The following is a 16779-nucleotide window of genomic DNA, read 5'->3' as shown; positions in this document are numbered from 1 at the left end:
ATGAAAATATTTGTCTATTCATGTAATGTGGAGTTTTTAATGAGGGAGAAGAGTTGGTTTCATTTTAAGGATTTTAGTGTAACTATGGTTGTAATTCTGCACACAAAAATGACAGTATTTTTCAAAACTTGGGATCTTTAAATATTAAATAACACTGAGTCATGGTGAATCTAACAGAGTTTTTCAATTTAGTCTTTATGAATTAAGAGTGATCCAGTATTAAACATCATTAACTCGTGCCAAAAATCTAAAAAAAATTGTGTTTTGAGGAATCAACAACTTCAAAAATACAAAAATAATCTTAAAAACTGTCAGTAATTATGCACATATAGACAATAAAATTGTCTAAGGATCAAGTAGTTAGATGAATGCATCACAGAACAGCCACAAAAGTTGTACCTCAGCGGTTAAAAGCTCCTGGCCAAACATGGATGAAGACCACCCACACCAGTTCCTATGATGCAGAATTAGCATTTCTCGGCTGTGATTGTGCATGGTTATGCATTAACAGCTCAATGCTTTGACACACTCCTTCTCAGAAGCTGTGCGCTCTGGTCGGGAGGCGCGCTGGAGTGGCCGACACAGGGATTACCAGGAGCGAGGGATATAAACGCAGCGTTACAAGGAACATGATACCTGTACACCACTTCAGATTATTTGTGTTGGTTTCTACTCTCCTTCCTTGTCTCCCAGAATAATAGAGCTCGCAAAAAGCAGCACAGCTCCAGCTGAGCAAAGGATTTACGGGAGCTGAGCAACGCCACTTCTGTGAGGTGAGGTATAATTCTGACAATTGGTCCTTGTTGTTGTCTTCATCTTCACTTTCTCTCATTGAATCTACTCTCATTTGCCCAGGCGAGGCATATCTCTTTGTGTGCCCTCCTCCTCCTCCAGTGTCTGTCATCACTGTGACATGCTGCTTGGAAACCCTCAGGCAGCCGTCGAATGGCTCATTCTAGCTCTTAGCAGCAGATGAGGCAGGGACATGCTGGTCAGAATGGAGGGATGAGAAGAACTGTGTTGGTCATTTTCATCATCGTACTGGTGGTTGTGGAAGTAAGACCGGGACACCAGGATGGATTCCCCCCTGAGAGAGATATTTACCACTGGAGCACAGTCCAGTTCACCTTGACAGGGGGACAGTTGGATGGCTCATCAACTCAAGACCCCAGTGGTTCTTCGCTGAAGTGGGAACTTTGACTACTCAGGCTAACTGGTTGGAGACATTTCGTGCTAACTGACGAAGAACCTCTGGCGCTGGTTATTACCAAGATGGCTGAGTCTCACCAGACTGGAGGCAACAATGGCAGCTCCTCCACCGCCAGCGCCTGGAACATCACCGGCAGCGGTCCGTGGTTGTTGGCCTTCATGCTGACTGTCATCATCCTCATAACTGTCTGTGGAAACATGTTGCTCATTGCTTTGGTGTTCGCCCATCGCTCTTTGCGTTGCACCTCTAACTGTTTCTTGGTGTCCCTGTTCCTGTCTGACCTCATGGTGGCCCTGGTGGTCATGCCCCCTGCCATGCTCAATGTGCTCTGTGGGGCCTGGGTGCTGTGGCCCGCCTTTTGCCCGGTCTGGCTTTGCTTTGACGTCATGTGCTGCAGCGCGTCCATTCTCAATCTATGTGTAATCAGCCTGGACCGTTACCTCTTCATCATCTCACCACTGCGCTACAAGCAGAAGATGACCCCACCTCGGGCCTTGCTGCTGGTAGGTGCTGCTTGGGGCTTGGCAGCGCTGGCTTCCTTCCTGCCTATTGAGATGAAATGGCACAGTTTAGGTCACGGGAGTGGAAACTCATCAGCTCCTGGAGCCAGCACTAACAACTTCAGCTCCAACTGGGACACTCAGCACCTAGCATCCTACTTTCAGCTCTCAAAATCTGGAGGCTTGTCCTTCCAGTGTCGCCTGCAGGTCACCTTGCCCTTTGCTCTGGTGGCATCTGTCCTCACGTTCTTTTTGCCCTCCAGCGCCATTTGCTTCACCTATTGCCGGATTCTTCTGGCAGCCCGTAGGCAGGCGAAGAGGGTAGCAGCTCTAAGTCATCCACCACACCCACATCCCTCTCTTGGGGAACCGTCCAGGCCTCCTTCACCCGGGGGTGCAGCAGGACAAGCTCAGCAGGACGGAGATGATTGCAGTCACCAGGAGCCTCCTGCATCACAAAATGTACCGGTAAGAAAGAGAAGCGAAACTGTAAAACAAAGAGTGTCAGGGCAGATACATTTTAGTACCAATCACGCAGGTCTCCCAACCACAATGTGAAACTTGGAGGGCAATGTTCTGGCAAGAGATCTGTTAGAAATCCACAGTGATACCAACATTGTAGATAGGCACCAACATTGGAGAAGCCCTTCAAGGGCAGCAGCTGAAAGAGTAGATGACATGAGCATCAGCGCAAAGATATCCACCAAAGGTTGACATCCTTTCTAATACCTGTACCTGCCACTCACTCATGGCAGGTGTGGTCTTTCAGCAATTCTTCACTCAAATAATGTATTATATATGTATATATATATATATATATATATATATATATATATATATATATATATATATATATATATATATATATATATATATATATATACACACATCTATATACATACATACATATGAATATGATACATATATTTGTTTGTAGCTCAAATGAAAGTGTTTGTGGATTACTGAGCATACTTATGGATTAAAAAAAGATGTGGATTATACCAGATGATCCGCTTGAGAGTTTGTGAACTTACATTTTTGTTATTATTAGCTGTCAGTCAAGATTAGCTTCAGTTTACATTTATACATATGTATATACATGTATATATATACACAGTATATATACATACAGTATATATATATATATATGTACACACACAGTACTTATACTATATACAGCCTGAGCCAGAGCCTTTTTCACTGACAAGTAATGATTAATTAAAATGTAATTAACCTCATCGTAAGCCAAACATGCAGAATAAGAAATGAGCAGGTGTAAGTAGGAGGTGTAAAATCTCTCCAGAAATCATGAATTTGTTTCAGATGCTCTGCCACCACGTGTCATAGTCTAGTTTAAGTGATTTGCACATCAATTTGGCCGATAAGCAGTTTATTAGATTATTTTCCATGAGGCAGTGAATGTTTACTCAGACAGCAACACTGAGACACGAAGCAATTTGCAATGCATCAACATACATAAAAATACATGAAGAAAGATGAAGATATTAAAAATATTTGTATTGAATAATTTTATCTGAATTATGGGAATTACAGGAAATAAACTGTCTTTCCAAGCTGAGAAGAGAGATATTGATCTGAAGAGTGATATTGATCTGAAGAGATATTGATCTGAAGAGTGATATTGATCTGAAGAGATATTGATCTGAAGAGAGTGGAATCCCCTGATTTCATTCATTATCCTAGCTTCTCTGTGTCTCCACGATAAAGGAAGTGGCAACCTCTGTGTGTGTGTGTATATATATATATATGTGTGTGTGTGTGTGTGTGTATGTATATGTATATGTGTGTATATATATATATATATATATATATATATATATATCTTTCTGCACTCTGTGCACTCTGGGGTTACAAAGAAGTGAAAAAAGTTGGGAGCTCAAGACATCCATTTGTGTGAACTTGAAAGGCAAAATACTTTTGCTTCAAGAAGTGTTGCTTCGACCTTAACGCCATCTTTCCCGTATTAACATGTAAAATTTACATTAAAAAAAAAACTGTTGTCTGTGTTCGCAGCCATCGGTGAACAGTGAGCGGCGTCTGGCTCACAGGCAGGGTCGCAGGGCACTGAAAGCCAGTCTGACGCTGGGGGTTCTCCTGGGACTCTTCTTCAGCGCCTGGTTACCCTTTTTCATTACAAACATGGCTCAGGTCAGTACAGGTCCTGGACACAGACTCAATTACAGCTAAAGACAGGAAGTGGAATAAGTTAAGGGGATGTGAGGTGGTAGGGTTCGGCAGAACAGAATCAAACATTTTCCTCACCATGATAAAAGCTGTTCATCTCATAACTGCTCTCTTTTCATTTATCCCCCCAGATTCAGAGGTGGTTCTGTTAGGTTTTTCACAAATTTACACAAGTTCTAGGTGCTATAACAGTGTGAAATACATGCAGAAGAAAGAAAAAAACCCACTTGGAAACCGACCTATTTTTGTATTGGCCAGCCTTGGCGTCACAGCCTCACCAAGCTATCCAGTGAAGAAATAGATTGGCATTTCCACTGAGTGTGGCTGACTCATTCCAGTACCAAGAAAACAACACACCAAATCACCATTTATTTATTTACTCTTCTTCACTTGTTGATTTTGATTTGGTTGGACTGAGTATAGACCCTAGATACTTCACGAACAAACCGAGAAGCCAGTGAAAAACCTTGGCCAGAGTAAACAAACGTCAAAAACATCTTAATCTAAATTGGTAATGACACTTGACACTGTTTTTCAAGCTTTTCGATGCTCCAGTCATTTTGATTTCCCATCTGTGCCCTCTCGCTTTTCCTCGGCATCACATCGAGAGCAGAGACTTGACTGTGCCTGCACTCTCCTTTCTTTTCACACTCAATGTGGTGTGTGAAATGCACCCCTCCTTTCTGTCCTATTCCCACCACCTCCCCGTCTCATCTTGATAGTATTGGAAGCTCTCCTCTAACAGCTGTCTCCTCCTTCAGTGTTCCTCTCTGAACCTAGTGCTTCTACGTTCCAGATGACTGTTGTTAACGCTTACATGCACGTGTATCTGCATTGTGTATTCAAAGAAAATGAGATGTTTTATGAGGAAGCAAGTCATGGACAGTTTGAGAGTAAATTAGGGTTGTTGTCTTTTTTTGGGGGGGAATTTCAAAACTCAGTTACTGCTCGTCAATACCATAGAGAATCAGAGGACACGGGGAAGGTAAATCAATTGTACACAGATATGTGAATAAATGAAAGCAAACAAAACAAAACAAAAAATTGGGTTTGCTTTATCTGAATTAAAAAAAAACTTTTTAGATATTAATGAATGAGATGCTACACTGTAAATTAATTTGTTAATAACTTTGATAACAATAATAGAAAATGAGCAATAACTCAGCAAATATGTATATTAATATATGTCCATCACTCTATGCTGTTTTTAGTGCATTGCTGCATTTCTTGGCAAATTATACCAGAACATGAAATTCAACCACATCTCTTCAAACACATGGATGACAAAGAAAAAACAAAAATGTAGGTTTACAATAACATTACTCCATTGTACTTTTACTTTCACAACAGCCATTTTGAGAGGTCGCAACATGTAAAAATTGAACTGAACTCCACAGCCATTCCTCTGAATTTATGTCCAATACCATCAAGGTCCTGACCCACTTAAATGGAGCAGGGCCCTCATTGATGTTATTAACCACACCTGCATTTACCTGGCTTAGACAAAACTGGCTCCTGTGAAAAAAATCTTTTGTATCTATGTAGCTATAAACAAAGATGGCTGACTAAACTCTCCAAAAAATGAATCAAAATATATATTTTTTTGGGGGGGGGGGGGGTCATAAATGTTTAGAAAAGTTACTGGGGGTAAATATGGTACTATGGACTGGAACTGACATTGATTAGGCATCTATTAGCTAGCTTTCTAGCCCTAGCTGGCATTATAATTGAAACAAGCACATTCTGTGGCTGTTGACTGCGAATGCTGTCCTAAAGTATTCAAAACCAGCATGCTCTGAATATTCACTTGAAAGTGATACTTAATAGGGTACCTGTACATTTGAATGCTCTAAATTAAATGGGTCCCTCCTTATCATGAGAAACGAGGATACTTCCTCAGGGTGAGTTTGACTGTCAAGTTCAATTTACAACTCTGCTTCCCTGTTATTATGTTTATTGACTAACACATTTTCTTTGAGTACAGTCATTTCTGTTCTTCTCCCATTGCAATATGGCAGTATTGCTACCATATCTGGCTCGAGTGGTGCAACAGTGACTCACTATCACCTCTTGAGATGCTATGCTGAGGAGGGGGCGGGCCTGTATTAGTTTGTTTAAAGTACAAATAGCACCATTATTGAACTTCTGATGCTTTAATTGTTGTGATTCGTCTCACTGTCTTCACCCAGGCGGTATGCGAGTGCGTCCCCCTCGCCCTCTTTGACGCCATCACCTGGCTAGGCTACTGCAACAGCACCATGAACCCAATCATTTACCCACTGTTCATGAGAGACTTCAAACGAGCGCTGGGGAAGCTCCTGCCCTGTTGCTCTTCACGGTCACCTCGGCGACCCTCACCAGCGCTCTCCCTCTCTCTCCGCAACTCAGGGGATCCTAACATTGCCAGTAACCCCCCCTCTCCCGTGGCTTCTGACCCCACACACCCCCTTGCCACTGCCACCGATGCCGTCAACCTGTTGGATGCTGAGCACGCTGGAATCGAGCTGCCACTGCTTCTGCCCAATCAGGTGGAAACGCTGGACTGACCTGCTTAAGGTGGAAAAGTGACTGATTGAAACAAATGTTTACTCACCATGTAGACACAGAAATTGAATTAAACAAATACAACCCAGAAAAGCAAGAGTTAGATTTAAAAATAATTGTATATGATGACTTTAATATTAATTTGATTTTGAATTCAGTTTCATAATTTCAGCACATACAGTGAAATTATTCTTCACATTTGCAGAAGAGAGAGAGAGAGAAAAAAAGAATGGCCTTAAAGAAGAATGACACATTCATTGAACTGCTGCCAGTCTTATGGAAATGGAATTACTGTGATAATATCCATAGCAACCGCACAAGGGGATGAAAAAAAAAACAGAAGCAGCATCCTGTAAAACCTGCAAAACATGAGTATAATCGCAGTTATGTGAGCTCACGGAGAGTTTAGCAAATATTATTTTATTTCCAGTTTATAAAATATGTACTTCAGTCATACTTTTACATTTAAATTAATACATTTGTCTGAAACACTGTTAGTGGTTAAAGGAGGCAGTTAATTTAGGGACTTTTCACTTGAAGCTGCCATATGCGTGTGCCGACTCTTCATCTGTTTTGTTTTTTCACATGCCAGTGTGTTGGGAATGGAATTTGTATTTTCTCAGACAAAACTAAGATTCTGACAAAAACACAACAAGAACAAACAAACTTAAGAAGGCAAGAATTAACAAGGAAGCAGCCGGTCATGTAACATGCTCTTTACAAGTTTGGCCCCCTTTGTCCATGTGCTCTGTAGTCCAGTGTGTATCATCCCAGCTCCACGATGTATGTTCATTATCTGGGTTACCATCTTGTTTATTGTCACACTGGGGATTGGAATCACATGCTGTTTCATGATTTGAGACATTCTTCTCAGAGGTAGGAGGAACGTAATCCCTGACTTCAAGTTCTGACTCCGTATCGTTCAGAGAGTCCAGTAGGTCAGAGATATCGGGGATATCCCAACCGTCGCTCGTCCCCGCCAATTCTCTTTCGTCTGGACTTGCAGTTTCCTCGGCTGGCGTTTGTGTCTCATTCGCCTGTTGCTTGTTAGGGTCGGGGGTGTCAACAGTTCCCTCTGTGATTGTTACAGACTGAGATAGTGCAAAAGTTCCTGGGACTTCTTTGGTGGGAAATCCTACTGCCACCAAGATGGTGTCCATTTGACGCATATAGTCCAAGTGACCCTTAACCTGGCAAGCACAAATATGGCTTTAATGCCACCAACATGAAAAAGAATTCAAATCTTTTTCTGAATCACTGTTTATTCATTTTAACAAAAAGTTTCCTCATAAATGGTTTGTTCTATATGGTGTGTTCAGATGTGTCGAGTATTGTTTTAAAGTTTCTTGGGGGGGTTGGTTAACTTGTACTTAACCTGGTACAACCCAAGTACAATGAATAAATGACGTTGATGTAAGACAGGCAGTGCTGTGAACTGGACCTGAAACCAGCAGGTGGCCTTATTTGTGTCTCACTGCTGCATCTTACGACTCTGTTTTTAAAATACAGATTAAATTCTATATCTAATAACAATGCACCAGAAAAATAATCCATCCAGTTACATTCATATTTTTTTGTTTCATTACGAGAATTCCACTCCTTGCAAACAATTCAAAACTGTACTTATCAATACTTACAAATAACAATAATAAGGACCAGTGTACCAGATTTTTTTTGAATGCCTCGTTTCCACACACAGATGTGGGTACTTTAAAAAGTGAGGCCCAACCAGGCGATAGGAACGTCCACTGATAAGCCTGGGGTGAGACGTTTTTCTACATTTGCATGCATGGAGTATTGATGGAATACTTAAACATATGTAGCTGCAGAGACAGCAAAAGCCTTATATTTAGCTCACCTGTAGCCTGTTTGCTTGTTTGCTAGCATACTATACACATTTTATCCAGAATCCGCTGCAATAGTTATAACTTTTTCATTGTACTTTGGACAAATAACAGACAATGAACAGAAGGAGATCGCGGAGGCTTCCATGCTAAATGAACAGGCACAAAATGTATTCATGGACTTACAGATTCCAGGTGTCTGTATGTGGAAACGTTGCCCGACAGCCCTTACAGATCAGTAGAACAGCTCTCTTGAGAAGCCATTTAGCTTTATTATTTGACCTCCGTTGCATATTTTATTATTCATATGTTGTTGATGTTCTTTTTATATGTGCTATTGAATAAAAAAACCAAATAATTTCCATTAGACTGCTTCATTTACAGCCGTGTTTATCCAGACTCTTCATGTGCTGTTTGTGGTGAAGACTTCCATCTTATCATTATTCCCTCAAGGTTTTACTAACATGGAACTGAAAAATGACTATTATCAATTCAAAATATTACACATTTGCATCACATAATAAGTGTGTGATTTATAGAATTATGGACAAAAATGTGTTTGGTGCAGTCATAGTGACCTTGAACCAAAAACCCAACTACCTGAAATTTCTGTAATTTCAACATAAGCTTTGACTCACCACCGAGGAGAGATCCACATTGATTATGCGCCGATCCTGAATGTTGATTGGCTGTAACCCAGCAACAGACAGTTGTGCAGCTGAACTTCGGTACAAGAACCCCAGGAGCCAGTCCCCTCTTGACAGGAGGACAGTTCAAAAAGTCAACCATCAATCCATGCAGTCACAAATCTGAACATACCACAGCCAAAGCGCTGAGCTAAAAATATACAATAACTGTGGACGTACTGAAAACAGTTTACCTGCAGTAACCATTGACTATTTTTCCAGCCACTACCCTGGTCATTCTCTCCCAGGCCTTCTCAGAACCATCCACAGGTGCCCCCAGGAGGACCACATCCTCCACTACTCCTTCACTGCCTAAGCAATTGCAACAAAACAGATCAAAATCAATTTCATCCTAGAAAATAAGTAAATCACACTAACTAAATTACTACTAAATTACTCCAAAAATGCTACTCAAATTCAAGACCTTTAATAGTGCAAGAGAACCCTTCAGCATTATAAATTTTAAAAAGGAAAACAAAAGGAGCTCCTACCCTGGTCATTGGCAAGCTCCTGTAGACAGAAGTAGATAACTCTGGCCCCGAGACTGAAGCCTATAAGACTTACAGGACGCTTCCCCTTCAAACACAGAAAAAAAGGACACTTCATCGTCCCAACGTTGACTGAGAAAAGATAAATGCAATTTCTTTGCTATTCCAATTATATTCTCCATTGTAAAGGGATTTTTTAATGTTCTGTAAGTCATGACACTGTTGTATGTGACAGTACGTGAAGTTGTATGCTACCTGTTGTCTGCTTCTCAAAACTTGAGCCAGGTGTTTTCCCACCTCAGCTGAGCGGTTCAGACAAACGCACCAGGGGTGGTCGATGACGCTGGCTGCAGCAAGTAAAGACGCCGGCCACGTCAGGGCCGTCACGATACCTGGACAGCGATGAATACCGTAACAAAAAGGCAGACATAAAACAAGGATGTGTAGCGAGGTTGAAAAGACCGGCACCTGTGTGACCTGTTAGAAAAGCCATCCCACCCCATCCAACTTCAAAAAAAACCATTTTTTTCCCCCGAATAAAATGTTCTCAAGTCTCGCTCTAAAACACATAATTTCACCACAACAGCAACACTTGAAACTGCCAAAAGTCTCATTCCTCTCAGGCTTCCAATGTGGTGAGTTATACATGTATGATACTGCCGTTACATTTTGTGGGTATTACTGTCAACAGTGAAGAAGTACAGACTGCAGGAGACGTGACAGACTGAGCCCTCTGTCAGGGCTGGCCCCGCCCACTGGTGGAAGAAGAGGCGAACTAAAGAAACATTATTCTGAATGTTAAAGACATAAACTCTGTCCCTCTCACATACACACATGCTGCGTTTGTCAGTTGGTTTTTTTTTGGGGGGGGGGGGGTGTAACCCTCTACTTGAACCTGTTATTATTTTCTTGAAATTGGACATGAGACCGCCTGCAGCATGGGCTGGACTGCGCACCTTTCTAGGCAATCACCAGAAGATGGGTTTTTTTTTTTGCATAACAATAGCAGAGACTTTTTACATCCCACATCCAGAGCAGATAATTTGTCACCCTGAGAACAAACAGTCCTGAAGCTTGTTATCAGTGACAGATACCTCCGCCTGACCCTCCTCCTACCTGAGAGCACAGTATACTTGAGGGCTTCCTGAGCCACCATGCTGACCAGTCCGTCCAACAGCGACGCCATGGCGGAGCCCAGGTCCCTGAGGAAACGAGACTCCCACACTAGGCAGTACTGTTCCCCGCAATCACCCAGGCTGCACCAAGGCGCCTGGAATGAACCTGGAAAACAGAAGCAGAGTTTTTGTGTAGTTGAGGAAGTGACTAAGCACCACTTGTAAATAAAGTAGGTACTGAGCTTGAGTGTGTGTGTCAGCAGGGGAAGAGAAGCAGCACTGCTTTATGTAAAGGCAAAGCTGGTCTCTCTGCAGGGGAACACTCCACTGGTACAGTTTTAGAAAATTACCGGTTGCTGATTTTGTCTATTATACAAGCCAATATGAGAGATATGAGCCAGGATATTGAATTCAACAAAAGATCATATTTGTGATTTGATAGACGAGATATAGTTTGATACAATTTACAAAGATAAATACTGACTGTATTTCCCACTGCAAAGCCAACCCGTCACTGCAATGGTCAGGTGAAGATGCTTCCCAGAGCTCAGTGGCAAGAATTCAAACTCCTCTATGGCCCCAACACACTTATTCATTTTATAACCTGGTCAGGTGATATGTGACATGAGAAGAATGGGGGAGACACAACAACAACAACAAAAAGATGTGAAATGAATATTTATTTTTCTAGTTTATTAGTGTTAATTTCTCTCTTCCCACCTGTCAATCCAGCCCCTGCTGCTCCAAACAGGGAGGCCATGATTGCAATGCCCGTGGCTGAGCCCAGGGCAGCAGCCCCTCCAGCTCCCAGCACAGCACCGGCCCCCGCTGCCACAAAGGGGGCTGCCAGCCCACCTGTCACACCTGGCAAAAGCCATAGAGATGAACGTTAGCATCACAGATGTTAATCCATGTGCCAACATCTGTGAGCTGCAGCATTCAAGAGATATGAGAAAATAAGGTAATGGCATGGTGCGACATTTCTGCATTGTCGAGACTGGGATTTATTGATCAGATGATTAACTCAGATGATGAACTAATAAAACCATTTTACCTGTGCACTTCAGATACTTTCAAATGTGATGCACGAAGTGGGACTACTCACCAATCACTGTTCCTCCACCCACAGTGGCTAGTCCAATGAGCAGGTAGCGGCGTAACTTTCGTCCTCTTTCTCTCTTCAGCCGCCGAGAGGATTCCTCTCTGAGGGAAGAGAGTGAGAGCAGTCGTCAGCATTAGCTGCAGTAGCCAACACAGTCATGATGCTAAAAATTTAAATGTCACATGACTTCTCTTGTGTATCTCAGCCAAAACAAGCCACTTGTGTAACAGCCGGGCAGATTTATGGATAAGCTGATATCAACAGACATTAGCTATGAATAAGCCAATATTAGTGTCATTGATTTGATTGATAAATACTACTAGTGCTACTACAAATTAAAAAAAACAACAATGAAATAAACAAGCTGCTACCTCTGCTACCTGAACCCAGATAAGCAGTTGAAGATGCATGGATGGGATAAACAATAATAGTAATAGTGGTAATAATCATGTATTGTTGATTAGTGATCAGTCGTTAGTAAATATGAGCAGATCTTAGCTGATGTCATCACTATCTTAGTGCAGTCAAAAGTGGCTTGGTTTAGTTCACAAATGATGTCCATGCATCATTTGTCCAGTAGAGCGCACTGTGCTCCACTGCTGTGCTCCGTTGCTGTGCTCCACTGTTGCGCTGTTGCCATTTTGGATAAAAGAAAAGTAATTTATTGTTCCACAGTAAAATGTTCTGCTTCCAATTCATCTGTGCAACAACAGTTGAAATAGATACATGGGGTAGATGGGCTGATGATGATCACTAATGTTGATATCAGCACCAAAAATACCATATGTCTTCGTCAGTTCATAACTTACTCGCTCTCCTCCCCTCCTTCTCTCAGCCTCTCCCCCAGGGTTTCCTCAAACTGCTCCAACTGCTGCAGAGACACCCGCAGCAGGCAGCTGACATGGCGGATGAGGACCCTCGCTCTGGCATCGTACTGGCCTGGGTATCACAACATGACACCATTGAAAGTGGCAGGCCTATATAAAGTTAACACAATTGTGGTAGGATTCTTACCATCCTTGACAGAGAAAGAAACCAGGTCCTGTAACATGAGGCATGAAGCAGGTTAGGTGAGTCTTTTGTCCTGTTGCTTCGGTTCTTATATATTTCTTCTTCATCGTGCATATTTGTTAAGTGATTTCTCGGACTACCCACTTGTATAAGGGCGGTGGCACCTGCATCCAGCAGTGGTTCAGCCTGTAGAATTGAGAGGAAGGTGTCGGAGCCCTCAAAGCCCAGGCCTGACAGGAAAGCCCCCATGACGGGCATCACTGACTCATCCAGGTTGAGCCAGCGGACCAAATCCTGCAGATACTGCTCCCTGAACACACTGACACACACACACACACACACACACACACACACATACACACACACACACACACACACACACACACACACGCGCCAATTACTTGTTTATCTACATACCACATTTCATACAGACAGGCGATTCAAAGCGATATACAAATGATAAAAAAAGAAGAAAAATGTGAAAAATAAACAATTGCAAACATTTAAAATGAAAGGGACAAAGCGGACAAAAAGCATCTGGGACCAGAAGGGTTTTTAGGTCTAGATTTGGAACCTTTGATATCATCGGCTGTCAGTTCCAGAGCTGAGCAGCATAGAAGCTAACAGCTGCTCTGGCATGTTTAGATCTGACAAAAGACTTCTCTGTTATCTCCCTGTCATCTGAAAAGTTGAACAACTGTGAACTCCTTTAAAACTCATCCTAAGTGGTTCATCCTGCCACGCCCCATATGGAGTTTAATAGACAGAGGTGGAAAGTAGAAAGTAGTAGAAAGTAGTTTTCTCACTTCACTTGTGCCAAACTGAAACCCTGCACAGTGTCACTCTGCTGACTGACCAAATTATGAAAAAATAATCATCGATCACTTTGCTGGACCCAAATTTATAGGGCATTGTTTTTCATATTTCATTTCAATGTTTATTAGCTAAATAGTATTTGAATATATTACATCATGATGAGGGGTTACGATGGCTTTCCAATAAAAATAAGTGGTATATATGTCCATCTACTGTGTGTATGTCACCTCGGTTGATAAGCAGGAGTAGGTTTAGGATGCCAAAGTTTTTAGATCTCCAATAAAAGGCCATGCACTTTTCATGACAACGATTACATTATTATTTCTGGGGCCTCCATGGATGTACCTGTCTCCAGGTCCAGCAAACAGCTGCCCAAGAGAGACTCCACACAGAGCAGCATAAGCAAAGCGGCCTTGTTCGCTCAGCTGTCTGCTGATCGTGTCCTCCTCCGGGCTCCGGTCACAAGGGACATCGCATGTTGGCTCGGCCCCCCCTGGGTCTAAAGTGATAAATGGACAAAGTTGAATAATTAACCCAAACCAGTGTGAGGACTCAAATACCTCATAAAACAAATCTCTGGGTGACATTGTGATTTTAGTTTTGAATGTAGATGCATGCCGAATTTACCAAAAGACTCTGATTATCAATATGAAGTCATTTTCTTGTTGCCAAAAATCTATAATATGACTTATGGCTAATGTAATATTAGAATGTCTCAGTTTTACGGTGTAGTTTTGTGATGTATGCAAGAATATTAATAACCTCAACTGTGTACTTTGCCTTGCTGATTTTCTGACTTGAATTTACAAACAGGTTGTGAAAATCTGATCTACTTATGAGTTAATTCAAGCTATTATGAAAATACCACCGGTGGAACTTTGAACAACACAGGAGACCTCATGCTAGCTGCTAACAAGGGACAGATGGTTGCAGCCTGTTGACTCGTTTGCTGAATAACGGTTCCGTTTGAACTTTCCATGAGTTTGTCGGCTTCTTAACTCCCTCTACTGCTGTAAGTTGATAAAGTTAATTACATTACATACCTGGGGCAAAATTGTTGTCCGGAAAGCTTTGCTTTCTCTCCATTAAAGCTGTCACAACTGTAACAGACTGAACTTTTGATGCCTTCACGTGTTGGGCCTGAGCTCCGACATCTTACAATTCCTCACGAACCCGAACAAGTAAAGGTTAAATTTAACCAACAAATGCGGCCGAGGCATTTTTTTTTAATATAGAATTTTAATTTTAGGTTTCAATTCTCCTTATTTGTTTACTGTTGGAATGTTTGACAAAAATATTATGATTATTTGGTGATAAGAGAACTTATCAGTTAGAAACTCTTATTTGTATGTCATGTTATGAGCCACAAACTTGCTCTGAAATAAGGATGCAACTCCGAGTTATTCAGCTACAATAATGGTGAGAAATGTTTTAATGTACGACTGTCCTGAAGGAATCATTAGTTTGCAATTTTTTGGAGTGACGTAACTTCCGTGTACACTTTGGACAGGGCGACTGACGAGATACTTAATACCGTCAAATACATTAATGACATAACGGTAATAAAATCTTTTTTTTTCAAATGTTCCTCTTAAATATACATTTAAATAAAAGATTAAAAACAAATCTAATCGATAAATTATGGATTTAAATTTGCCCTTTCTGTGTGCATTTGTGTCATCCTTGACTGACTACAGACTGTGTTTATTCATCATTGAATGACTAAAGAAATTTTTTTCTGTCTTTTCATAAAGGAAGAGATTGTTTCTGTTTCATGTCACATTCAAATCAAATCCCAAAACAGAAAACCAAGACGAGGAGGTGTATGTTTCACTGCTGGCCAGCAGAGAGCAGCTTCAACCCACAAAGATACTTTTAAAGCCTGTATACATACTGTATGTGTCCTTCCCTAAATTAAAAAAAGAAAGTAAAGAAAAAATATATTATGTTGTAACTTTTTTGCCAGGTACTGAAGCCTATTTGAATCTTTTGTTGTTGCTCAAGGGACCTCCCACTCATGGAAACCCCTCATCTCAAGGACATGATCAAAGAGGCACATTGCAATCATTTGATTCTGTGTTGCCAGTGGCTGAGGACGCAACACAAAACAACTTTGTCCCCTTGATAAATTAATATGAAACTTGTCAAGGTCACATGCACAAGGAGAAAAAAATACATTGTAATGGTCCAGGGCCAATGAATGTGGAATGAGTACAAGATTCTGTGGTGATCTAGTACTGTTTAGCAAAGTACAATACAGTACTGACAGTACAGTGTTGTTACGCTAAAATATTGTATTGAAGAGAATTTGAAAAGAATAGATCCTCAGTTCTCTAAGACTGGGCCACATCCCAAGTGAGTTGAAGGACATTATACACGACTTGCCAGATACATTTTCAGAATTTCCTCCTCAACTGTTATCTACAGTACTGCTTTCATTCACACGAGAGAGCTTGTTGATTTTTAGCCGCTTTAGTTAAGACGGAATCTTCAACCTGACACGAGAAATTAATGTTTGGCGAAGAAAAAAAGAAAAAAAAGAAAAAAGAAAACTCAGCGACAAAGACTGGCAAGAAGCAAAAGCCACCAGTTGCAGAGCCTAGACTTCCCCAATCTGAGCAAGTTAAACTAAATTCTGTGGTGTAAAGGAAATGGTTTTGGCGTGGGGGGGGGGGGGGGGTAATATTAGCCAGTCATGTGTTTATATTGTGCATGTTAGCCTTGAAGCCATTGGGGGCAACTTTGTTAGCTCGGACATGACTCACCTTCAACTTCCACCTTGGCTCTGCCATCCCAGATCATTTGATCTCTAATCAAAGCGTGTCCAGGTTGCACCTCCTATAGTTCACTACTGTGCATCTTCCTCTTTTCTTACACATCGTCTGTGCGCATTGCTCTGGGAAATAATGGGTAGTATAAAAAAAAAATACATACACAGTCTAATACATAACCGAAGGTTCAGTGTGAACCACAGTTTTTTGGTTCCACGGGAACTCAAAGGTCATATATTATGTTTTTCCCCATCCCTCTTTTTTCCTTCCCCGTTTCCTATGTTCCCACAGTGACATTCTCTCTTTCCTCCACCACCTCATCCGATTCAGTCCACTGAATCAATTTTGTCATGCTCTTTTTTTGTGTCCTCTAATAAAGAATATTCTCATCTCTTTTCCAGTTCTCCAAACCTGGAGAAGGGCTTTGAAAAGTACGAGCGTGAGCTTGAACTTCCACTAGGTCTCCATGAGGAGGAACTGTTAGTTC

General features: G+C 41.5%; 2 protein-coding genes across 2 annotated transcripts; one reads left to right on the top strand and one right to left on the bottom strand.

Annotated features, from left to right (window-relative positions):
* The first annotated feature begins 1200 nt into the window (after window positions 1-1200).
* htr6 (5-hydroxytryptamine (serotonin) receptor 6) lies at window positions 1201-6461 on the top strand. The gene is made up of 3 exons (XM_086214138.1): window positions 1201-2178; window positions 3745-3879; window positions 6105-6461. The coding sequence occupies exons 1-3, from the start codon at window positions 1273-1275 to the stop codon at window positions 6459-6461; spliced, it is 1398 nt and encodes a 465-aa protein (XP_086070264.1). The 5' UTR covers window positions 1201-1272.
* A 133-nt stretch (window positions 6462-6594) lies between these two features.
* tmco4 (transmembrane and coiled-coil domains 4) lies at window positions 6595-14685 on the bottom strand. Its single transcript, XM_086214133.1, has 14 exons — window positions 14565-14685; window positions 13867-14020; window positions 12850-13024; window positions 12709-12736; window positions 12504-12633; window positions 11698-11795; window positions 11313-11456; window positions 11077-11196; window positions 10594-10758; window positions 9733-9869; window positions 9481-9565; window positions 9184-9301; window positions 8942-9059; window positions 6595-7649 (listed from the first exon to the last, which is right to left on the bottom strand). Exons 1-14 carry the CDS (start codon window positions 14605-14607, stop codon window positions 7161-7163), a joined length of 2004 nt encoding a protein of 667 aa, XP_086070259.1. The 5' UTR covers window positions 14608-14685; the 3' UTR covers window positions 6595-7160.
* Between the last annotated feature and the right edge of the window lie 2094 nt (window positions 14686-16779).

This window comes from Aulostomus chinensis, chromosome 9 (assembly GCF_037954235.1).
Source record: "Aulostomus chinensis isolate RoL2024-O1b breed Wild chromosome 9, RoL_Achi_v1.0, whole genome shotgun sequence".
In the NCBI taxonomy this organism is placed as follows: Eukaryota; Metazoa; Chordata; class Actinopteri; order Syngnathiformes; family Aulostomidae; genus Aulostomus; species Aulostomus chinensis.
The sequence above is the reverse complement of the archived record's forward strand: the minus strand, read 5'-3'. Positions and strand labels throughout refer to the sequence as shown.